General features: G+C 37.3%; 2 protein-coding genes across 2 annotated transcripts in view; both read right to left on the bottom strand.

Moving 5' to 3' along the window:
* Positions 1-1966: 1966 nt before the first annotated feature.
* LOC111460755 lies at positions 1967-4618 on the bottom strand. Its single transcript, XM_023104027.1, has 3 exons — positions 4250-4618; positions 3770-4167; positions 1967-3476 (listed from the first exon to the last, which is right to left on the bottom strand). The coding sequence occupies exons 1-3, from the start codon at positions 4313-4315 to the stop codon at positions 2210-2212; spliced, it is 1731 nt and encodes a 576-aa protein (XP_022959795.1). The 5' UTR covers positions 4316-4618; the 3' UTR covers positions 1967-2209.
* Positions 4619-14101: 9483 nt separating this feature from the next.
* The window catches only part of LOC111460754 (probable beta-D-xylosidase 2), a 7038-nt gene continuing 1629 nt past the window's right edge, over positions 14102-19510 (bottom strand). The window contains exons 2-6 of the mRNA XM_023104026.1: positions 18459-18737; positions 17337-17506; positions 16821-17269; positions 15746-16159; positions 14102-14980 (exon numbers count right to left, since the gene is read on the bottom strand). Coding sequence (XP_022959794.1) covers positions 14385-14980; positions 15746-16159; positions 16821-17269; positions 17337-17506; positions 18459-18737 — 1908 coding nt within the window. The 3' untranslated portion in view covers positions 14102-14384. The remainder of the gene's footprint in view (positions 14981-15745; positions 16160-16820; positions 17270-17336; positions 17507-18458; positions 18738-19510) is intronic.

Here is a 19510-nt window from a genome sequence, read left to right on the forward strand (position 1 = left end):
TTCCATAATTTAATATCCTTTCTGTGCAACAATAAAATTTAATGTAAGTGGGAATTTTGGCATAAAACAAAGAGCCCAAGTTATTCCTAAAGGGAATTTGGTTAAAGAGATGTGTATAGACATGTGCCGATGGAGTCTATTCAAAGGATCAAATATATTTCAAACCCGACTACATCTCTTCCAAGCAAAGATAAGACTTTTCTTTTGGGTTAGAGATTTTTTGTGAAGGAGAAGAGGAGTTAAAGCTATCGTTATCTTTTTGTTCGTGTTTTACTTCTTACATGGAGATCAAAGTATAATGCGATATTGAGCTTAGAATGTAATCAAACTGTAGTTTTGAGGTGCTAAGGCTCGATAAATAGAAGAAAGCAGGAAAGATAGTCAATTTGGTCTGATCCAAGTTAACGTAGCTTATGAGAAAAACATCTTAATCACTTGGTTTCAGCTTAAAAACATCATAATATTGTAAGTAGTATTCTCTTGTGACTCTATTAAAATTGCCCTAGAATTAGTAGACACAGAAACAACATTTAGAATAAGTACAGGTGTCAGTGGATTGGGTCGGGTTTGGTTGGAACATTTTTTTCGACCTAACCCAATTGTTTAGTTGTAAAATTTTTCAACCCAAACATAAAATTTTTAAAGTTTTTGTTAATTTGAATTCAATCCTAATTAAATAAGTTCCTTACCCATCCCAAGTTAAAAAGATGCTAAGAACTCGTTAAACCCATGGGATGTCCTTTTTCTTTTGTATTGGATCAGAGAGCTTTTATAAAAGGTGCAGAGGAAGAACATTAGCAATCAATTGATCCTAGGCTTTGTGTTAATTAAAGTGAACAAACAAGAATCAATTCCATATAATGATGCTCTACCTTTTTCTCATAGGTGGCAGGAAAATTACCACATTCATCCCACTCCTTAAATCATTCAAAATTACTGCACATTTTGTGGTTAAAAAGCTGAATACCAATTGATTGCTCAACAACCCTCCTTAAATGTGTTTGGATTTTCTTACCCAAAAACTTACCGTCTTACCTTCAATGGGTTAAAAATGGAAAACCATTTTACCCCTTCCTTCACACTATTTTAGGTATTCTCAAAATATGTAGCTCGAGAAACGAGATATAGTAATTCAAGTATATGTATCATTCTCAGCTCAGTTTAGCTAATTAAGACATGTCTTTGATCAAGAGGTCAGATGTTTAAATCTTCCACTCTACATATTACTAAACTGAAATACAAAAAGAAATTGAGTAGATAGGACCGAGTGGCAAACTCAACTCTAGAATCTCGACTCTCGAGCTCGGAACCATATGACTCGGGACAATCTACAATAGGGTTGTAAAAAGAAAGAAAATGGCATGTTATTCTCTCTAAAATGGAAAAGGGAGAAAAGAACAATGAGAGGAAGGAATCAAATTCGATGTAAAAAGTTGGGTTCTTAGCAATAATTTTAGATCCAAAAGAAAAGCTGAGAGGATAGAGAAAAGAAATGGCACAACAACAACAAAGCAAGAACAGTGAAAGGATTCAGAACAGAGACAGACAAAGTCCAAAGTAAAAGGCTGAATGAAATGACAATTCCTTTACAGAACCAAACCAAACCAAACTCATAAGCTCATCAGCTTTCTTCTGCCACTCCCTTCTACTCTACGGCTGACTGAACAAATTTGTTCATGATTTTGCAGTTTTACCCCCACCCATTGTGGTGCTTTTTTCAAAAATCTGAAACTTGGAGGACCTGCTGACTTGTCAGCTTGATAGAAGCCAACCCCATGAAGAAGAGAAAATGGGATAAGACAAATGAATGAATTCAAACATGGGTTGGTTCTGAACTATTCTCTGCCATTGCAATTTGAAGATTACAATGCCAATACCGAGAATTCAATGCCACCAAACTCATTAACAAGAGAAGAGATTGAAAGAGACTTCACTGAAAATTTAAATTAAAAGAGAGAGAGAGAGATAATGAAATGTTGAAGCTGAACTGATGATGATGATGATTCTGTACAAACAGTAGAAATGAAGAACAATGAAGAACAGGGACCAAAATTTTTCCGGCAGTAATTTTGTTTCTTTTGGACATGGTTTTGTTTTGTACAAAAATAAGAGAAGTTGAACCAGAGATTTCCCTGCCGTATCAACCAAAAACCTCAAGATTTCCAAATCCCATGTTTTACAGATTGGTTTGTGATTTGTAGTTGTGAATTTAGCAGCTCAATGCCTCGTACTTGACCGGGAGGGGTCGGTTTAATCCGACTTGCGATAGCAAATTACCGACTGTTGCAAGATCACGGCAGAATACTCCTTGGAATGCTGATTTGTCGTCCGAGGATTTGGTGGTCGACGTGCTGATATGTCCGGGTTTTGGAGGTTTGGATTGTGTGTTTGAAGCTTTGATGAGTTCTCTTTCTAGCTTGCATTCTTGAGCTTGTTGTTGCTGCTGCTGCTGCACTTGAATTGCAACAGCTTGGGCTGCTTGTAATGCAGCTGCAGCTTTCTTTCTCTGTTTCTCTGCCTCTTCCTCGTTGGAGATTGTTGCCATTATGCTTGAGTAGCCCTTCTGAAGCATTCTATATAGCAGCAATGCTGACATTTTTGCCTTGTCTCGAACCGAATCGAGATCACGGTCATCTGAAAGTTCACACCGCTCAATGAAGTTTGTAGCTTTATCGGGTTTGTGTCGTAAACATAGCAGCAAATGAGCTCTCTCCAATTCCGACCTCGAACACCCTCGACGCAGCCCCATCAAAGAATAGTAATCCGCATTCCCAGTTTCTCCAGAAGCAACTCTCTGCTTCAGTCCTTGAATTTTGACAGTTAATGCACAGAGCTTCCCTGGAATCTCTCTGTATCGCGTCGTCTGTCGCTTCCAAGCCGAACCGGGCAGCTTTCTATCCCTCAACATGGTATTATACAGAAGCTTCAAATGTTCGAGATCGTGCAAACAATCCGGTAAGCATCGAATCGTTTCGAAAAGCACAGCTCGAGTCTCTAAAGCTTGAATGCAGCTAGGATTCAGTGCCAGTGTTTGATTGCAATCAGCAATGGCCTCTGCAATTCGACCAGCCGATTGATAAGCAGAGGCTCTATACATATAACATTCAGCAAGGAAGCCTTGAGGGGCACCTCGGCGACCATCAACGATCTTGCTGAAGTGACGAATAGCCTCAGCATAGAGGCCAGCATCAAGGGCAGCTAGAGCAGCAGTCCTCTTCCGAATGAGAAGCTTAATGTGGCTAAGGAGATTAGTGATCGTTTCAGAATCGGAGAGAGCTCGAGGCGGCGTATTCGGTGGCTTCGTGGTCGATATCTCACCGGAGAAAGGGAAATCAGAGAGTGAGAAGCTATCTTCAGACCGGCATATACTCTCACGGCGATATGCCGCCATTGCAAGGCGCTTACCAGTCTGAAGAAGAACCATGGCATCTTCCATCAGCCCCAAATGACAACAAGCTTGACCCAAGATCAAATATCTACAACAAAACCCATCAAGATAAGAAACAGAGGAACCTTGCAGAGAAAGGAAGCCCAAGAAAAACCCAGAAAACAAAAGGTTTAAAAGAAGAAATGAATAATGGGGTTTGCAGTTTGCGGAGCATTTACTCAAAAACCAACAGAAACCATGTCGCCTGAATCATGATAATAAATAGCAATAATAACATCACATAAAAAGCCGAACCCATAAAGCATTTAATACGAAGAATTACGCCCCCAAAGAAGAAGAAAGAAAAATCAATAAAACAGAGGATTTCCGATTGTCTTTTACCTCCATTGCCCTTCTTTGTTGCAGTTTTTACAGAGTCCAGCCATGACCTTCTTCTTCAAATCGGAAACGGAGAAGCATTTAAAGGACGAGTCACAACCGGGCGAGTCGGAGGATCCAAGAAGCTTAACTCGGTCCTTGGAGAGCAGCTGTGAGGAGCCATCGGAGCTTCCGGAATCCTCACCGGCGATCTTGAAACTCGGAATATAATCCTGAAGCATATCGGCGACATCTTTAAAGCGGCGAAGACAGAGGAGGGCTCTGGCTTTAAGCTCGAGGGCTTGTTCGAGCTTGGGGGAAAGAGCCAAAGCCGCATCGATGAGGTTCAAAGCGGCTAAAAGCTCTCTCTGTTCTTGAGTGGCAATGAGGGTTCGAGCATCTTTGAGGTATTTATCAACAATCTGAAATGTGGGTATTGAAGAAAATCAAAAACCCATTTGAGAAAAAGGAAAAAAATGAGGTGGGGATTGAAGAAATGTTTACCTTTTTGTTGGTGAGCCACCAGTTCTTCTTGTCAGAGGAGGAGGAAGATTGGGAAGAGACAGCCATTGTTGTTGTTGTTGTTGTTGTTGTTGACGACGACGATGATGATGAAGAAGAATCAGACACCCTTCATAAATCAAAGATATGAACGGGAATGCGGATTCCCTTGAGCCTTACAGGGGCTCTGTTTTTCTTCTTCTTCTCTCTCTCTCTCCCTCTCTCGATGTGCTCTGTTCTTTGGTTCAGTGCAACATTTGTGTTTAATAAATGGCGGAGAATTTGTGAGAGAGAGAGAGAGAGAGAGAGAGAGATTTGAAATGTGAAGAAGAAACGGGGGAGAGAGTAAATAAGAGTAAGGAGGAAGAAGAAGAAGAAGGGGGAGTGTAGAGAGAGAGAGAGAGAGAGAGAGAGGAAAAAAGAAAGGGAAAAATGCCAGCTTTGACCTCAAGGGAAAGCTTTGATCCTTCAGCTTCATAGCTGGCAGCACACAATAGATTCTCTCTCTCTCTAAATTACAGTGGGAGGGCTAGGTGTCCTATTCTAGAGGGTAAGTGGGGCCCACGTGGCCAGGCATCCATGTCACCCCACCCCAAGTAATTCTTTTTTTTTTAATTAATAAATAAATAACATTTTTTTAGTTAGCTTAAATTGGTGTATAATTATAATTCAACAGATAAAATATTTATAAGAATAATGGTTGAAAAGAAAATAAAGTTTTCTTTTTTATTTGAAGTCTTATTTCCGTTTTAAAAATATATATTTTTTAATTTTTGTTATATAAAAATATATATTTTTTAACTTTTATAAACCCGTCAATTAATATATTCAGTTCAAAGCTTTAAAATATCAACAACTAAATAATTACATTAATTAAAGCTTCATTATATAATTATTTAGCCTTTTTATTTGTCAATTTTTAAAACTAAACTAGACTAAATATTTAAAAAAATAATAATTAAAAAAATTAAAATTGTTATTCAACCGAACATAAAATAGTTTTTTTTTTAGTTTCTTAAAATAGTTAATTTCTTCCGTGGGGTGACCGGGTACAGCCGGTGAGGTGAGGAGAAGAAACCGGATAGTGGGGGTAATTATTTCATCACGGGTGATTGGATTGGATTGAACCACCGGTTTGAAAAAGATATATTAAAAACGCCATAAAATTGGCTGAAAAGTAAGCATAAGACGTGTGGAAAAGATGTGCGCTTATTTATTTCCGTTTGCCCTAAATTTACTATTTTAACCATCATAATTATTATTCTTATTAAATTCATTATTTTTAAATAAAATAAAATAAATAAATAAGTCTCAATGATTTTCCCTTCTTTAGCCAATAATCTTCCTCTACATCATTAATCTCAACTACTCTTTCATTGCAATAGGAACTATGTTGCCAAAAGGGTTGATGCCCATGTTACAATTATTACATTTTTTTTTAATTTTATCCAATTCTTTTCTCTTAATCCAAAACACTAATTTCACCTTAAAATTATATAATTAAGTTCGAGTGTTTTTTTTAGCTACATTTAGACGTTTTTGTCAAATTCTTAATACTTCAAATGGGTGGCGAGACGTTTTTATTAGGTTTTTTTGTTACTGTTTACTGATCTATTTTGTCACACCCATTTGACTCTTTTTCAATATTACGTTATAGACGAGAGGAGTGCACCCACAATCCATTTGGTACCTAATCACTAGCTGATTTGAGTATAATTGTGAGATCCCATATCGGATGTAGAGGGGAACGAAACATTTCTTATAAGGGTGTGGAAGTCTCTTCCTAGTAGACGCGTTTAGAAGAGTGAGATTGATGGTCATAAAAGTGTATCAAAGCCAATCTCAAGGGGTTGGATTGTGGATCTCATATTGGTTGGAAAGAGGAACGAAACATTCTTTGTAAAAGTGTAGAAACCTCTTTCTAGTAGACGCGTTTTAAAACCGTGAGTCTAACGAAAGTGTACAATATTTCAATAAACAAGACACAATTTATCATCGTAAAGTTCGATAATTCGACCCCATATCTTAAACTCGAAAAAACAACACTTAGTCGTTCGATCTATACTCGAGCATATTAATTATTCAAGAGAAAAGAAAGCACAAGAATCATGGCTTTTCCTTTTGGGACTTTGCTTTTGATTTCATTTTCATGCCCTTCTCTCTCTCTCTCTCTCTCTCTCTCATTTTAATGAATGCACATGTACTTAGATACCCATATCTACCTATCCCATATGCCCTTTCTCTTCAAAATTCCCATTTTGCCCTCACATTTCTTCCTCTTTTTATGCCCTTCTCTTCTGCCACATCACCCTTCTCTGCCACGTCATTTTTAATTATATAAAAATACCTATGTCTTTAATATATTAACAATGGAATCAAAAGCTTAAATTTAATTCACCCATTTAATTTTAAGTTCAAAAATAAGAAATTAATTTTCCCCCACATAATCAAATAAAAAAACAATTAACAAAAATACCCATTTTTTTTTAAATTATATTAATTATAATAAATAATTCTTTATATATCACATAATTTAAGAAAAAAATAAAAATAGCTTAAATTGAGGCATAAATAATGGCAATACCAAATATAATGCCTCCACGTGTCGAATAATGATTTGGAATCATGACAAGGATGACTGTGCCATAATGCCAGCTCAGCATCAATTTTATTTTATTATTATTTTGTTTTCTTGGTTTTCATTATTGCCTTGTTGGCAATTTTACGAACAATGATTGGAAATACATAAACGACAGCGTTTTGGATTATAACAAAAAGCTTGTTTAATAATATTCTACCAATTCATTCTTGGTGATGGAAGTTGGGGAAAATATTAGTAGGAGGGGGAAAAAAAATTTAATATTATTTTATAATTATTAAATATAGCTGTTTTAAAAAATATAAATTAATGCAATTAATTGAATTTTAAATACTTTCAATCAATGATCTTAAATTAACAAATTAATGTAAGTTAGTCAACTTAATAATTAAGCATTTTTCTTTAAAATAATTTATAAAAAATCAACAAAAATACAATAAAATAAAAATTCCTATGGTAATGGTTTAAGCCCACTATTAGCAGATATTGTCTACTTTGACCCTGTTACATATAGTTGTCAGTTTAAAAATTTTTAAAATATGGCTACTAGCAGATATTGTTTACTTTGACCCTGTTACATATAGTCGTCAGCCTGAAAATTTTTAGAACATGGCTACTAGCAGATATTGTCTACTTTGACCCTGCTACGTATACTTGTCAGCCTAAAAGTTTTTAAAACATGGCTACTAGCAGATATTATCTACTTTGACCCTGTTACGTATAGTTGTCAGCCTGAAAGTTTTTAAAACATGGCTACTAGTAGATATTGTCTACTTTGACCCTGTTACGTATAGTTGTCAGCCTAAAAGTTTTTAAAACATGGCTACTAGCAGATATTGTCTACTTTGACCCTGTTACGTATAGTTGTCAGCCTAAAAGTTACTAGCAGATATTGTCTACTTTAACCCTGTTACATATAGTTGTCAGCCTAAAAGTTTTTAAAACATGGCTACTAGTAAATATTGTCTACTTTAACCCTGTTACATATAGTTGTCAGCCTGAAAGTTTTTAAAACATGGCTACTAGGGAGATGTTCTCACACCCTTATAAAGAATGTTTCGTTCCCCTCTCCAACCGATGTGGGATCTCATAAACGTCACTCGAGTTCGATTTTCTAAGCATTTCGTTAGTTCAACAAAATCTTACGTTTTTTTTTCTTTCTAAACAGCAAGTAATAATGCACTATGATTAAAAATACTTTATGAATCCACAAAAACTCATACCCGATGATACAATTTATTCTACAATCAAATTATAATTAGAGAACGGGCGAGATATATATATATATATATATATATATATATATGCATGTATGTGTATGTATATGTACATGGAGATGATAGAATGATGAGGTCCCCAAGGGAAAGCTTATCCAAAATGTAAAGAGAGGTAGGGCATGAGAGAAATGATGAAAGGACAGGGGACCCTACAGAAGGGCAGCCCCCCCTTGGGGCTGTGTCCCTGAAAGAGGTTAAGGTTTTAGGGACCAGTGGGGCTTAGTTGTAGGACGACCAAAAGCCGTTTCTCCATGCACATATAAGCTGCTGCTGCTCCTGCCGCCTTCTCTCACACCTCACCTCATCCTGGTTGTCATCCACGTATACATCGCACTCTCTTCTTTACACACACACACATACACATCATTGCCTACTATTATTGCTTCATATATTATATATATATATATACACAAATCGTGTATATTATTATACGTTATCAGAGTCGTGTCAATAGAATCTTCAAATATCGAACAAAAGTTGTGAGTCTCGAAGGTATAGTCATAGTGGTTTAGGTGTTGAACAAAGACGTGAGTCTCAGAGGTGCACTCAGGATGAAAATCCCTGATCGGGTTTTATTGGACCGGCAATGTGCTCTAGAGAAAAAGGGTCATCTAGAATAGTGTTGGACGATTAGATGACTTTAAGGAGAGGCTCGATGGTGTATTTTGTTCGAGTGCTCTAGATAGAAGGAGTTGTCAAAGGAGGTTCAATGGTGTAATTTGTTCGAGAAGAGGATTGTTAGAGTCCCACGATCATGGATATATAAATGATAGTTAGTAAATCAAAAGAAGAAAAATAACAATAATAGAATACAGACACGAGCTTGGTTCGTTGCTTCAAATTAGAACTAGGAGGTCCTCCATTTTCGTTGGTATCTTCTTAAATATACAAATGAATTTTCTCTTTCAACGTCTATAATATCAGATACGACAAAACGACCCCCTTTGAAAGTGATGAGTAAAGACGTTTTTTTTTTCCCTCAAAGTAGATACATATTTTTGTCGTGTAAGAAAGTAAGTCCTTGTTTTTGCATGTGAAACGGGACAACGACCCTTGTAGTTAAAGACAAGAACCTAAAGGCAAAAAGATAAATAATTATTAACCTAAAGTTTGGATATTAATTTGAATATATAATGAAAAATGTGTAATTATAAACCTTATTATATAGTTTAAATACATAAATAAACACATGTGATGTCTGAATGAGAAGAAAAATGAGCATATGAATATATTATGATAAATGGGGACATTGGCATTTGCTTGAAATTAATTAATTAATTATTATTATTATTTTGTTATTTTTGCTTGAAATTATTGGTGGCCAACACGTGTCATGTTGAATTATATTGGCTTCTTTTTTTGTATTTTATGGTTGACTTTTTTTAGTGGAGCTCTGAAGATTGGGAGAGCCAACAAAAAAAGCCCCACATGAGTCAAGCTTGTGCTTCAAGATTGTATCAAAATTATTGGCTCAATGAATTCAACTAAAAAAATTGAATTATTTGGAAAATCCAATTTCAAGAAATAAAGAAATTATTTAATAAAAATACATAAATGTTCGGGGACGGGAAGCCTTCTCTGTCCTCATTCCCACCACCTATTTAATTCTTCGTTCATTCGAAATTTTCTATTTATTTTTTCGAAAATTGGAATGAAAAATCTTGGAGTGGAGTCTGATTTGGAGGTCAAAACGGTGAAGTCAAAGAGTAATCAATCGGCTCTGCATGTGGCAGCCATAACGACTGCCCCTGCGACGTCAAAGCCAACAGTGGTGGTGGAGAAAAACGGTAAAAGATTGAAAATTTAGGGCAGATCCCTATTTGTCTAAACGGGTATTTCCTCATTTTCCACTCCATCTCCTATTCTCTGTTTAAATGGGTATTTTCTATCTCGTTTAGGGCAGATCCCTACTGAGTCTCGATCAGTAAGTAAAATGGATTTCTCTAATTAAAATACAAAATTGAAAATTTAAGACACAGAAACATTTTAAAATTTGGAAACACGATTGAGATAAACGGCCTAAAATTCTAATTTAAACGCGAGTATATTCTAATATAAGTTTAACACGGCCTAATAAAAATAATAATAAAATTAACGGATAATAACAAAAATTTATGGTGAATAAATTATTAAGAACTAAGTATTTAAAATTGTAGAAATATCTCAAATGCTCCCGATTTTAATTACAAGAATCTTTACATCTTTGACTTAAATTTTGCTTAATTGCATTTATGGATATTAATATTTTTGCGACTATAATTTGATTTTCCGTTTACTATAATTCTAATATATAATTTATTAAAATATCAGTATTAAAAAGTGATAATTAATACGTCATCATTCTAAATTAATATAAAATTACACATTTATTTATAAAATGAAAATACTTATACTCTCACAGTTTGCTATAATCAGCTGTAACATCGGAAGCGTCCACTAAGATACGGTCCTTTTTAGATTTTCTCTTACCAGCTTCTCTGTAAGCTTTTTAAAACACGTCTCTTAGAGAGAGGTTTTCACACTCTTATAAAGAATATTTCGTTCTTCTCTTCAACCGATGTGGGACCTCACAATCCACTCCCTTTTGGGGCCAACTTTCTTACTGGCACACCGCCTCGTGTCGGCTAGAATGAGATTTCCACTCTTATAAATAATGTTTCGTTCTCCTCCTTCAACTGATGTGGATCTCACAATTCACTCTCCTTGAGAACCTAGCATCTAGGTTTTCATACCCTTATAAAGAATACTTCGTTCTTCTCTCCCACCAACAATCGATATGTGATCTCACAATTCACTCTCCTACGAGACTCAGCGTCCAGGTTTCCACACCCTAATAAAGACTGTTTTCTTCCTCCGCAGCCAATACGAGATCTCACATCAACACAGGCTTACGACATGCGAAAATGAAAGAATTTAACTTTCTAACCTCAGTTAAACGATATGTGAAGATAGCTCAAATTTAACTCCGACTTGGACCAATTATTAGTGAATCTCTCTCTAAAAACGGGACATGTTTGTAAGGAAGGGGGCAATAGGAAGGCATAGAGTCCTCCTAAAGATTCCCTTATTCATTCAAAATCATACACCATTTTGGATAAGGTCCTATAATATATATATATATATATATAGATATATATATATATGGTGTCCTTCACCCTGCACGATGCCCTAATTAAATTATTATCCCCCAAAGAACCCTCTCTGAAAATTGTATTATATTAGAGCTTCATAAACTGCCCTCCAATGGCGGCCCTCCCATTCTTAAAGCCCAGAGCAGCTCTGAGGATTTTCTGCTCCATGGCACGTGCTCCCCGATGAACCTTCACGTGGCCAATGGATATGTTGGGCTCTTCAATTCCCATGTGCTTTCCCTTCTTGCTTTTGCTGCAAAACTTTTCCTTTTTAATTTCTTTTTAAATCTAATAATTACTAATTAATTACCCTTTTTTTCTCTCTCTCTCTACCCTCTAATTTATTCATCTTTATCAAAAACCCATTTCTATTTTTACTTTAAATTGCAAATAGAATAATGGGTTCTTAGAAAGATTTCAAATTTCCTCTTAATTTAAACAAATTTTAATGTTTTTATTTCTCTTTTTACTTTAAATTGCAAATGAACTATTGGGTTCTTAAAAAGATTCCAAATTTAATGTTTTTTTCTCATCAAATGGATGAATTTCGTACCAAAGTTACCATTTATTGTGTATTTTTTTACTTACGTGAAATCTCACCTCGGTTGAAGAGGAGAATAACGGAAGCATTCTTTACCAGGGTGTGAAATCCTCTCATTAGTAGAGGTGTTTTAAAAACTTTAAGGGAAAGTTCAGTCTTCTTTTGTTTCTCGACGGTGAAGTAAGACTAAACTCATGAGCTTATTATCTTAGGTCAGAACAAGTTGATAGAACTCCTTTTTTACGTCCCCATGTCCTTCCCGTGTGGCGACATGGGGGCGAAAAAAGGAAAGAGAGGGATGAGATTTCTCTCTGGCATAGCGGGCCCCAGCGAGAGGCTTGCACGACAGACTATTAGTTTAGTGGTAGAGCGTGCCCTTGATAATTGCGTCGTTGTGCCTAGGCTGTGAGGGCTCTTAGAGAAAACAAAGTCTAAAAAGGACCATATCTAATTTGGTAAGAAAATTACCTCCAAAAATATTAATGAATATAATATTTCATTATTACAAATAATAATAATAATAATAATAATAAATAAAGTAAAAATAAACAATTGTCTCTCTGCCAAATATGGTTAATGAGAGAGAAACTATATAGTTAATGTTAGCTTAATCCAATGTCTTAATGAAATTAATTAAAACATTAATTAAAAATTAATTTTGTTTTTATTGATGGGGAAAGATTAATTAAATATTAATTTAGTAACCTGTAATCCTCTTGAGAATGCTGCTCTATCAGGAGTAAGATTAAGATTTATGCATTTAATAATAATAATAATTAATTAAAAATAATAATATTTTATATTAAAATTAAGAAAATTGGGAAGGATTCATGTACTATGTCTCATGTCTGCCCACCATGGAAATCATTAGTTTTAAATAAATTAATATTTTTGGGTTTTATTTTTCTTTGCTTACGTGGATTCCACGTGTCGACCCCATGTCAATTGATGATGTGTCCACCCCCTCTAATGAGATGTGATGGGACTTTCCTTCTACACATTTTCAAGATTTCAACTTTATTTGATGAGTTGGATCTTGATGATGATTGACTTGTTTTTAACCTATTTTTATTTTTACATTTATAAATTAATTTTTTTTAATATTAATTTTTAAGTATTTAATGAGTTATTGAATATATTAGATTATTATTTTTTAAAAAAATAAAATAATTAAAGTCAGCCATTAAAAATTATAAAATTACATTTTCAATATATATACTTATTTTCCAATTAAATAATAAAATAATATACCGCGGACCGTTAGTTTTAATAGTCCAGCATTGACCACATCCAATAATTAGGCAAAAGTCAAACTGGAAATTTCAGATCCAAAAAGTTGATTGACCACCGCAGTTTTGGACCTTCGGATCCCATTTTCACATTGTTGTACAATGATCCCGAGTGTAGACAATTTCTCCCCAGAACTGGGGATAGAAGCGTAATTAGGAAAAAAGTAAGGGGGGAAAATATAAAATAAAACGTGTGAATATATAAGGCAGGCTTTGCAAAGCCTATATTGGCTGCTCAGATCCGATCATTATTAATTAATTAATTAATTAATTTTGAATTTGTTTGAGGATATTTTTCGAGCCCACCCCTCTAAGTCAGCCTTATTGCGAAAGATATGTATTTAGTATTTTCCAAATTAAATTAATTAAATTAATTAATATTATATATATATATATATATATATATATATATATATATGCCCATTCAGAAAGGAAAAGGTTTGGGTAAATGTTATTGCTTTCGTCAACCCTATTGCTTGCATGGAAAGTTCGTGGACCAGTAGGGTGACGCCATGAATTCATTAAAATATATACATAGAATAGGTTGGAGAAAACTTTTAAGCCAACTCGAATTTCGGATTGGTTTGGTTGTTGACCGGAACAACCCGTATAGAGTATAGAGCTGATTAGTGAGAACAACACAACCTTTTATTTTTTAGTTAGGGTGTTGGGTTGAGTTGGGTTAAACCCATACCTAGCAGATATTGTTCGAGCTTTCCCTAAACGCATGGGAGAGAACACCCCGATGAAAAATGTTTCATTTCATCCCGATACGGGATCTCACAATCCACCTCCCTTCGAGGCCCAGCGGCCTCACCAGCACTCTTTATTCCGATATGGGATCTCACAATCCACCTTCCTTCGAGGCTCAGCGGCCTCACCAGCACTCCTTATCTAGGCCCAGCGGCCTTACCAGCACTCTCCTTCCTCTCTCCAATCGATGTGAGATCTCACAGCCCGACCAAAAAACTAACAATATGCAAACTTGCTCAAATTTTCGATTTTCCAAAAAACCCAATACAACTTTTATGGTTTGAGTTAGGTAATCCAGGTGAATCGAATTGTTGAATCATATGAACACTTTCACTGTACCGTAATTTACTTTCGAGCATCTAAAACAAAGCTCGACACCTATAAAAAAATAAAAACACACACAAAGAAGAGAGTAGTATGATGTTTGGTATAAGAAACAAAAAAAAAAAAAAAAAACACACAAAGAAGGAAGAGATATGATGGTTTGAATTTAATGGGCCTTCTTTTAGGCCCAAACCCCATTTCATCAGTTTATAGTTCTTTTTTCTCTATGTCTCAGGTTGGAGCAACACTGTAAGCTTAGTATCACCAATATGAATATCATGTTCGCCCATGGATATCCTCCTCGCCCCTGATTTATCCACCACGCTCAAATACTTGCAAACATGGATGTGGACTTGCACGCGCCGCCGTGTTCCGGCTGCGAGGTGGACTTTCTCGAATGCCACCAATTGCTTGCGTGGTACCCACCTGCCACTGCTAGCTGGCGGGGTTGCGAATACGAGCAGTGTTTGTGACCCGTCTCTGTCGCCTTTGTTTGCCACGTCGACATGGATGACTAGAGAGAGGTTTTGGCATTTAGCGTGGGTGACTCGGATTGCCTTGCTGGAGAGCGAAGCGGCGGATTGAGATTGGTGGTGGTGGTGGTGGCCGGAGAGGGGGACTTTGACGGTGGTGGGGGCTTTGATGATTTTGTTGATGAAATTTGAGTAGCTTAAGCCGTGGCCGAAAGGGTAAACCACCGGACCGGCGTAGAAACGGTAGGTTCTGCCGGGGTAGGATGGAGTTGACCGCATTGCCATGGTTGTCATCGGTAAGTTTGAGAGGTAGGATTGTGGGTACCATGTCATTGGTAGCCTTCCACCTGTGAAATTAAGAACAAGAATAAGGGACGGGTATTATCCGTTTTGGCCCGTTACGTATAACCGTCAACTTCACCGTCATAAAATGAGTCTGTTAGTAAAAGGTTTCTACGTTCTTGTAAATAATGTTTTGTTCCCCTCTCCAATCGATTTAGAGGGATCTCACGAGCCCAGCGTCTGACTCTAATACCCTTGATAACAGCCCAAGCCCACCCCATTAACAAATATTCTCCGTTTTGGCCTGTTATATCATCGTCAACCTTATGATTTTAAAACGCGTCAATTAGTGAGAGGTTTTTACACTCTTATACTCTTATAAAGTATGTTTTGTTTCCCTCTTTAACCGATATTAGATCTCACACTCAACTCTCCTTGGAGCCAACGTCCTCGCTGGCACACCGCTCGGTGTTTGGCTCTGATGCCATTTGTAACAGCCCAAGCCCACCACGAAAAGATATTGTTCACTTTAGCGCGTTAAGTATAGTTGTCAGCCTTACGATTTTAAATCGAGTTTGTTAGGGAGAGGTTTCCACGGTCATGAATGTTTTGTTCCCCTCTCCAACCGACGTGGGATCTCACAATCCATCCTCCTTTACTGGCACACAACTCAGTGTCTAATTTTGATGCCATTTATAACAACTCAAACTCATCGGCAACGGATACTGTCCGTTTTGGCTCGTTACGTATCGCGTCTCACGATTGTAAAACATTTAAAAATGTCTTGTTCCCCGACCAATATGAGATCTCATAGAAACTTAGTCATGTACCTGGATTTGTTGTTCCAAACAGAACATCAGCAATGGCGGCGCCACCGGCCTGACCAGGGTACCCAGCCCACAAAATTGCAGAAATTCGAGGATCATCCTTAGCAAAAGACACATCAATTGGACCTCCGGACATCAGAACCAACACGGTCGGCCCCCGAGAAGCTGCAGCAACTCTCGAAACAAGGTCCTGTTGCCGTCCCGGTAGCAACAATCCGTCTCTGTCTATGGTTTCTGCCTCGATGGATTGGTCCAACCCCACCACCAATACCGTCGCGTCGGCGCTCCTCGCAGCGGCGATGGCGTCACCGAAGGAATCCTGTGTCGTACATGCCACGCCGTCGCAGCCTTTCTGGTGGATGACCGCCGTGTACCTTGCTATTCCTTCCAGTGGCGTTACGTACCCACACGCCACACCTAAAATGGACAATGGATTAAATATATGTTCTCCACATTAGTTTTGATTTTGAAAGAGTATTTTTTGGAGTAAATAACACTTATTGGCAATTTTTTTATTTTTTAAAATAAAAATCGGTGAAATGTAACGGACTAAAGCCACAGCTCGTAGATATTGTCCGTTATTGTCCGTTTTGACCCGTCACGTATAGCTGTCAGCCTCACGGTTTTAGAATGTGTTTACTAGAAAAATGTTTCCACAACCTTATAAAGAATGTTTTGTTCCCCTTTCCAACTATAGAGTCATACACCTAGTGAAACATTGTTTATAAAGGTGTGGAAACTTATATAAGAGTGTGGAAACTTCTCCCTAGTAGGCACTTTCTAAAACAGTGAGGCTGATGGTGAATGTAACGGGCTATCGTACACAATATCTCGTAGCAGTGGGTTTGAGCTGTTATAAATAGTATCAGAGCTAGTCACCGGACCATGTGAGGCACTGGTCGGAATATGACTAAACCCTCTCCATAGTAGACATGTCTTCAAACTTTGAGGGAAAGCCCGAAAGTAAAAACCCGAAAAAGTGTGTTAGATGTGGGCTTGGGCTAACCCTAAATTTAAAAAAGTGGGCTTGGGCTTGGGCTTGGGCTGGGCCTTGCAAAGATAAGATCCAACAACTTACCAGCATAGTTGCCAATCATGGTGAGATTGACGTCGGAGTTCGGCCCAATAACGGCGACGGTACGGTGGTGATTGGCGGACAAGGGCAAAGTGGAGTGGCGGTTCTCGAGCAGGACGATGCCCTGTCGTGCGGCGTCGAGGGCGAGCTGTTGGTGGGGCGGAGAACAAACGTCTTTTGGGCCTAAATTTCCGTACGACTGAGACGACGGCGCTCCGTCAAACATTCCAAGCCTCATTTGAACGGTGACCGTGTTAATGAGAGCATTATTGACGTCCGTTTCCGTCAGTAATCCCTTCTTCACAGCGTCTTCCGTGTGGACAGCTAAAAAGGGTCCACAGTCCAAGTCCAAGCCGGCTTTAATGGCGTCCGCCGCCGCCTCCTCCGCCGTGGACGTGTAGTGTTGGTTGTCGAAAAAGACTCCGACGGAATCGCAGTCGGAGACGATGTAGCTGGAAAAAGCCCAAAATTGAATTAAATGGTTCGAAGATGAAAAGGGAAGTGGAATTGAAAACTGACCCATTGAGGCGCCATTGATCGCGTATGGTTCCCTTGAGCAAATTAGGGTCAGCGCAAGTGGGGACGCCGTTGACCTGATTGTACGAACACATAACGCTCGCCACTTTCCCTTCCTTCACGCACATCCTAAACGGCACATCAAATGTGTCCACTCTGTCTTGTCGAGTAACCTGTACATCATAAGGCCCACAATATCTCAATGTCCACTCGACCCCAAAATAAGCCGAAAAAATGTAACAGCTCAACCCCACCACTAGTAGATATTATCATCTTTGAATTTTTCACTCGAGATTTTAAAATGGGTCTGATAGGAGAGGTTTCCACATTTTATAAGAATGTTTCGTTTTACTCTCTAACCAATGAGGAATTTGACAATCCACCCTGTTGAGGGTCAGCATTCTTGCTGCCACACCACTCGGTGTCTGGCTTTGATATCAATTGTTATAGCCCAAGTTTACCATTAACAGATATTGTCCTTTTTGGAGTTTCTCTTCGGACTTCTCTAAGAGATTTCCACACCTTCTAAAGAATGTTTTGTTCCCCTCTCCAATCGATGTGGGATCTCAGAATTCATCCCCTTGGGGGCCAGCGTCTCGCTGTCACACCGCTTAGTATCTAGCTCTAATACCATTTGTTACAACCCAAGTTCCCTTTTAGCAAATATTGTCTTCTTTGGGCTTTCTATTCGGGCTTCCCCTCTTCTAGGCTTCCACTTAAGGTTTTAAAACGTGTATGCTATAAAGAGATATCCACACTTTCTAAATAATGTTTCATTCTCCTCTCCAACCGATGTGGGATCTCACAATCCACCTCCTTGGAGCCCAGCGTCTTCACTGCCACACTGCTCGATCTTTGACTCTGATACCATTTGTAACAGCCCAATCCCGTAAATATTTTGGTCTCTCTATTGGGCTTTCTCCTCAAGCCCACAACCAGTTAGATTTTGGAGTTTCTCTTGCGCCCTTTACCTCAAGGTTTTAAAACGCGTCTATTAGGGAGAGATTTCCACACCCTCAAATGTTTGGTTCTCTCCCCAACCAACGTGAGATTTCACAAGAAATAATAATAATAATAATAATAAATAAATAAAAGAACCAAATTTTTCTATGTTTTTTACTCTACCTTGGCGTTGAAGTGAAACCGGTCGGTGCCGTTCCAATTGTCCAAATCGTAGGCGGTGAAGTGCTTGCAGCAAGCGGCGACTTTGAGGCGGTCGCCGTCGTTGCCCTGAAGGCCTCTCACGTAGCTGCTGCCATACGTACCAGCGACCAAGGGATCTTCGCCGGGAGTTTCTTGGCCGCGGCCCCACCGTGGATCTCGGAATATGTTCACATTCGGGCTCCAGTAAGTCAGACCAGCAGCGCCGCCGTTGTACATCGCCCTGGCTTCGTCCGACACAACCTAATCCAACGGCCATAATGTAAGCGTCACAGAGTTTCCTAAATATTGTCGTTGTCAATGTTTGAAAATCAGTTTAATTTCATTTTCCATAATTTTACTTAGGAAATGATCTAAATTAAAGTAGCTTTAAAGATGTCAATAAATTAAACGGACAACCTTATTTTTATTCTAAAACCATATGGACACGACAAAATTAACTAAATAAATCCCTACCTTTTTTATATTCATTATAAATTTTTATCTACTTCAAAAAAATAAATAGTGAAAAAAATAAGAAAAGACGATTAGATCATAGCTTCAAATTCCCACCAAATAACGTCTTTTTAATTTTCATTTTTATATATATTGTTGGATGATGAAAGTCCCACATCGGGTAATTTAGGGAATGATCATGAGTTTATAATCAATGAATACTCTCTCCATTCGTTTTGAGGCCTTTGGGGAAGTCCAAAGTATATAAGAGTTTATGCGTGGACAATATCGTACCATTGTGAAGAGTTATGTTCGTCTAACATATATTTCAATCTAAATTTTTTTAAATTTTACTAAAATCTAAAAACGTCGAAATAACTATTTAATCATTATTAGTTGATTGAAACAATTATTAAACTCCAAACAAATTAAATAATAAAGGTAAAAAATATTTGTTTTTGAAAATTAAATAATTAAAATAATTTGATTTTTTTGTTTTTGTTTTTTTTAAATTCAACAAATGTAATATATATATATATATATATATATATATATATATATATATATATATATATATATAT

Source organism: Cucurbita moschata, unplaced genomic scaffold (assembly GCF_002738365.1).
Source record: "Cucurbita moschata cultivar Rifu unplaced genomic scaffold, Cmos_1.0 Cmo_Scf00024, whole genome shotgun sequence".
NCBI lineage: Eukaryota > Viridiplantae > Streptophyta > Magnoliopsida > Cucurbitales > Cucurbitaceae > Cucurbita > Cucurbita moschata.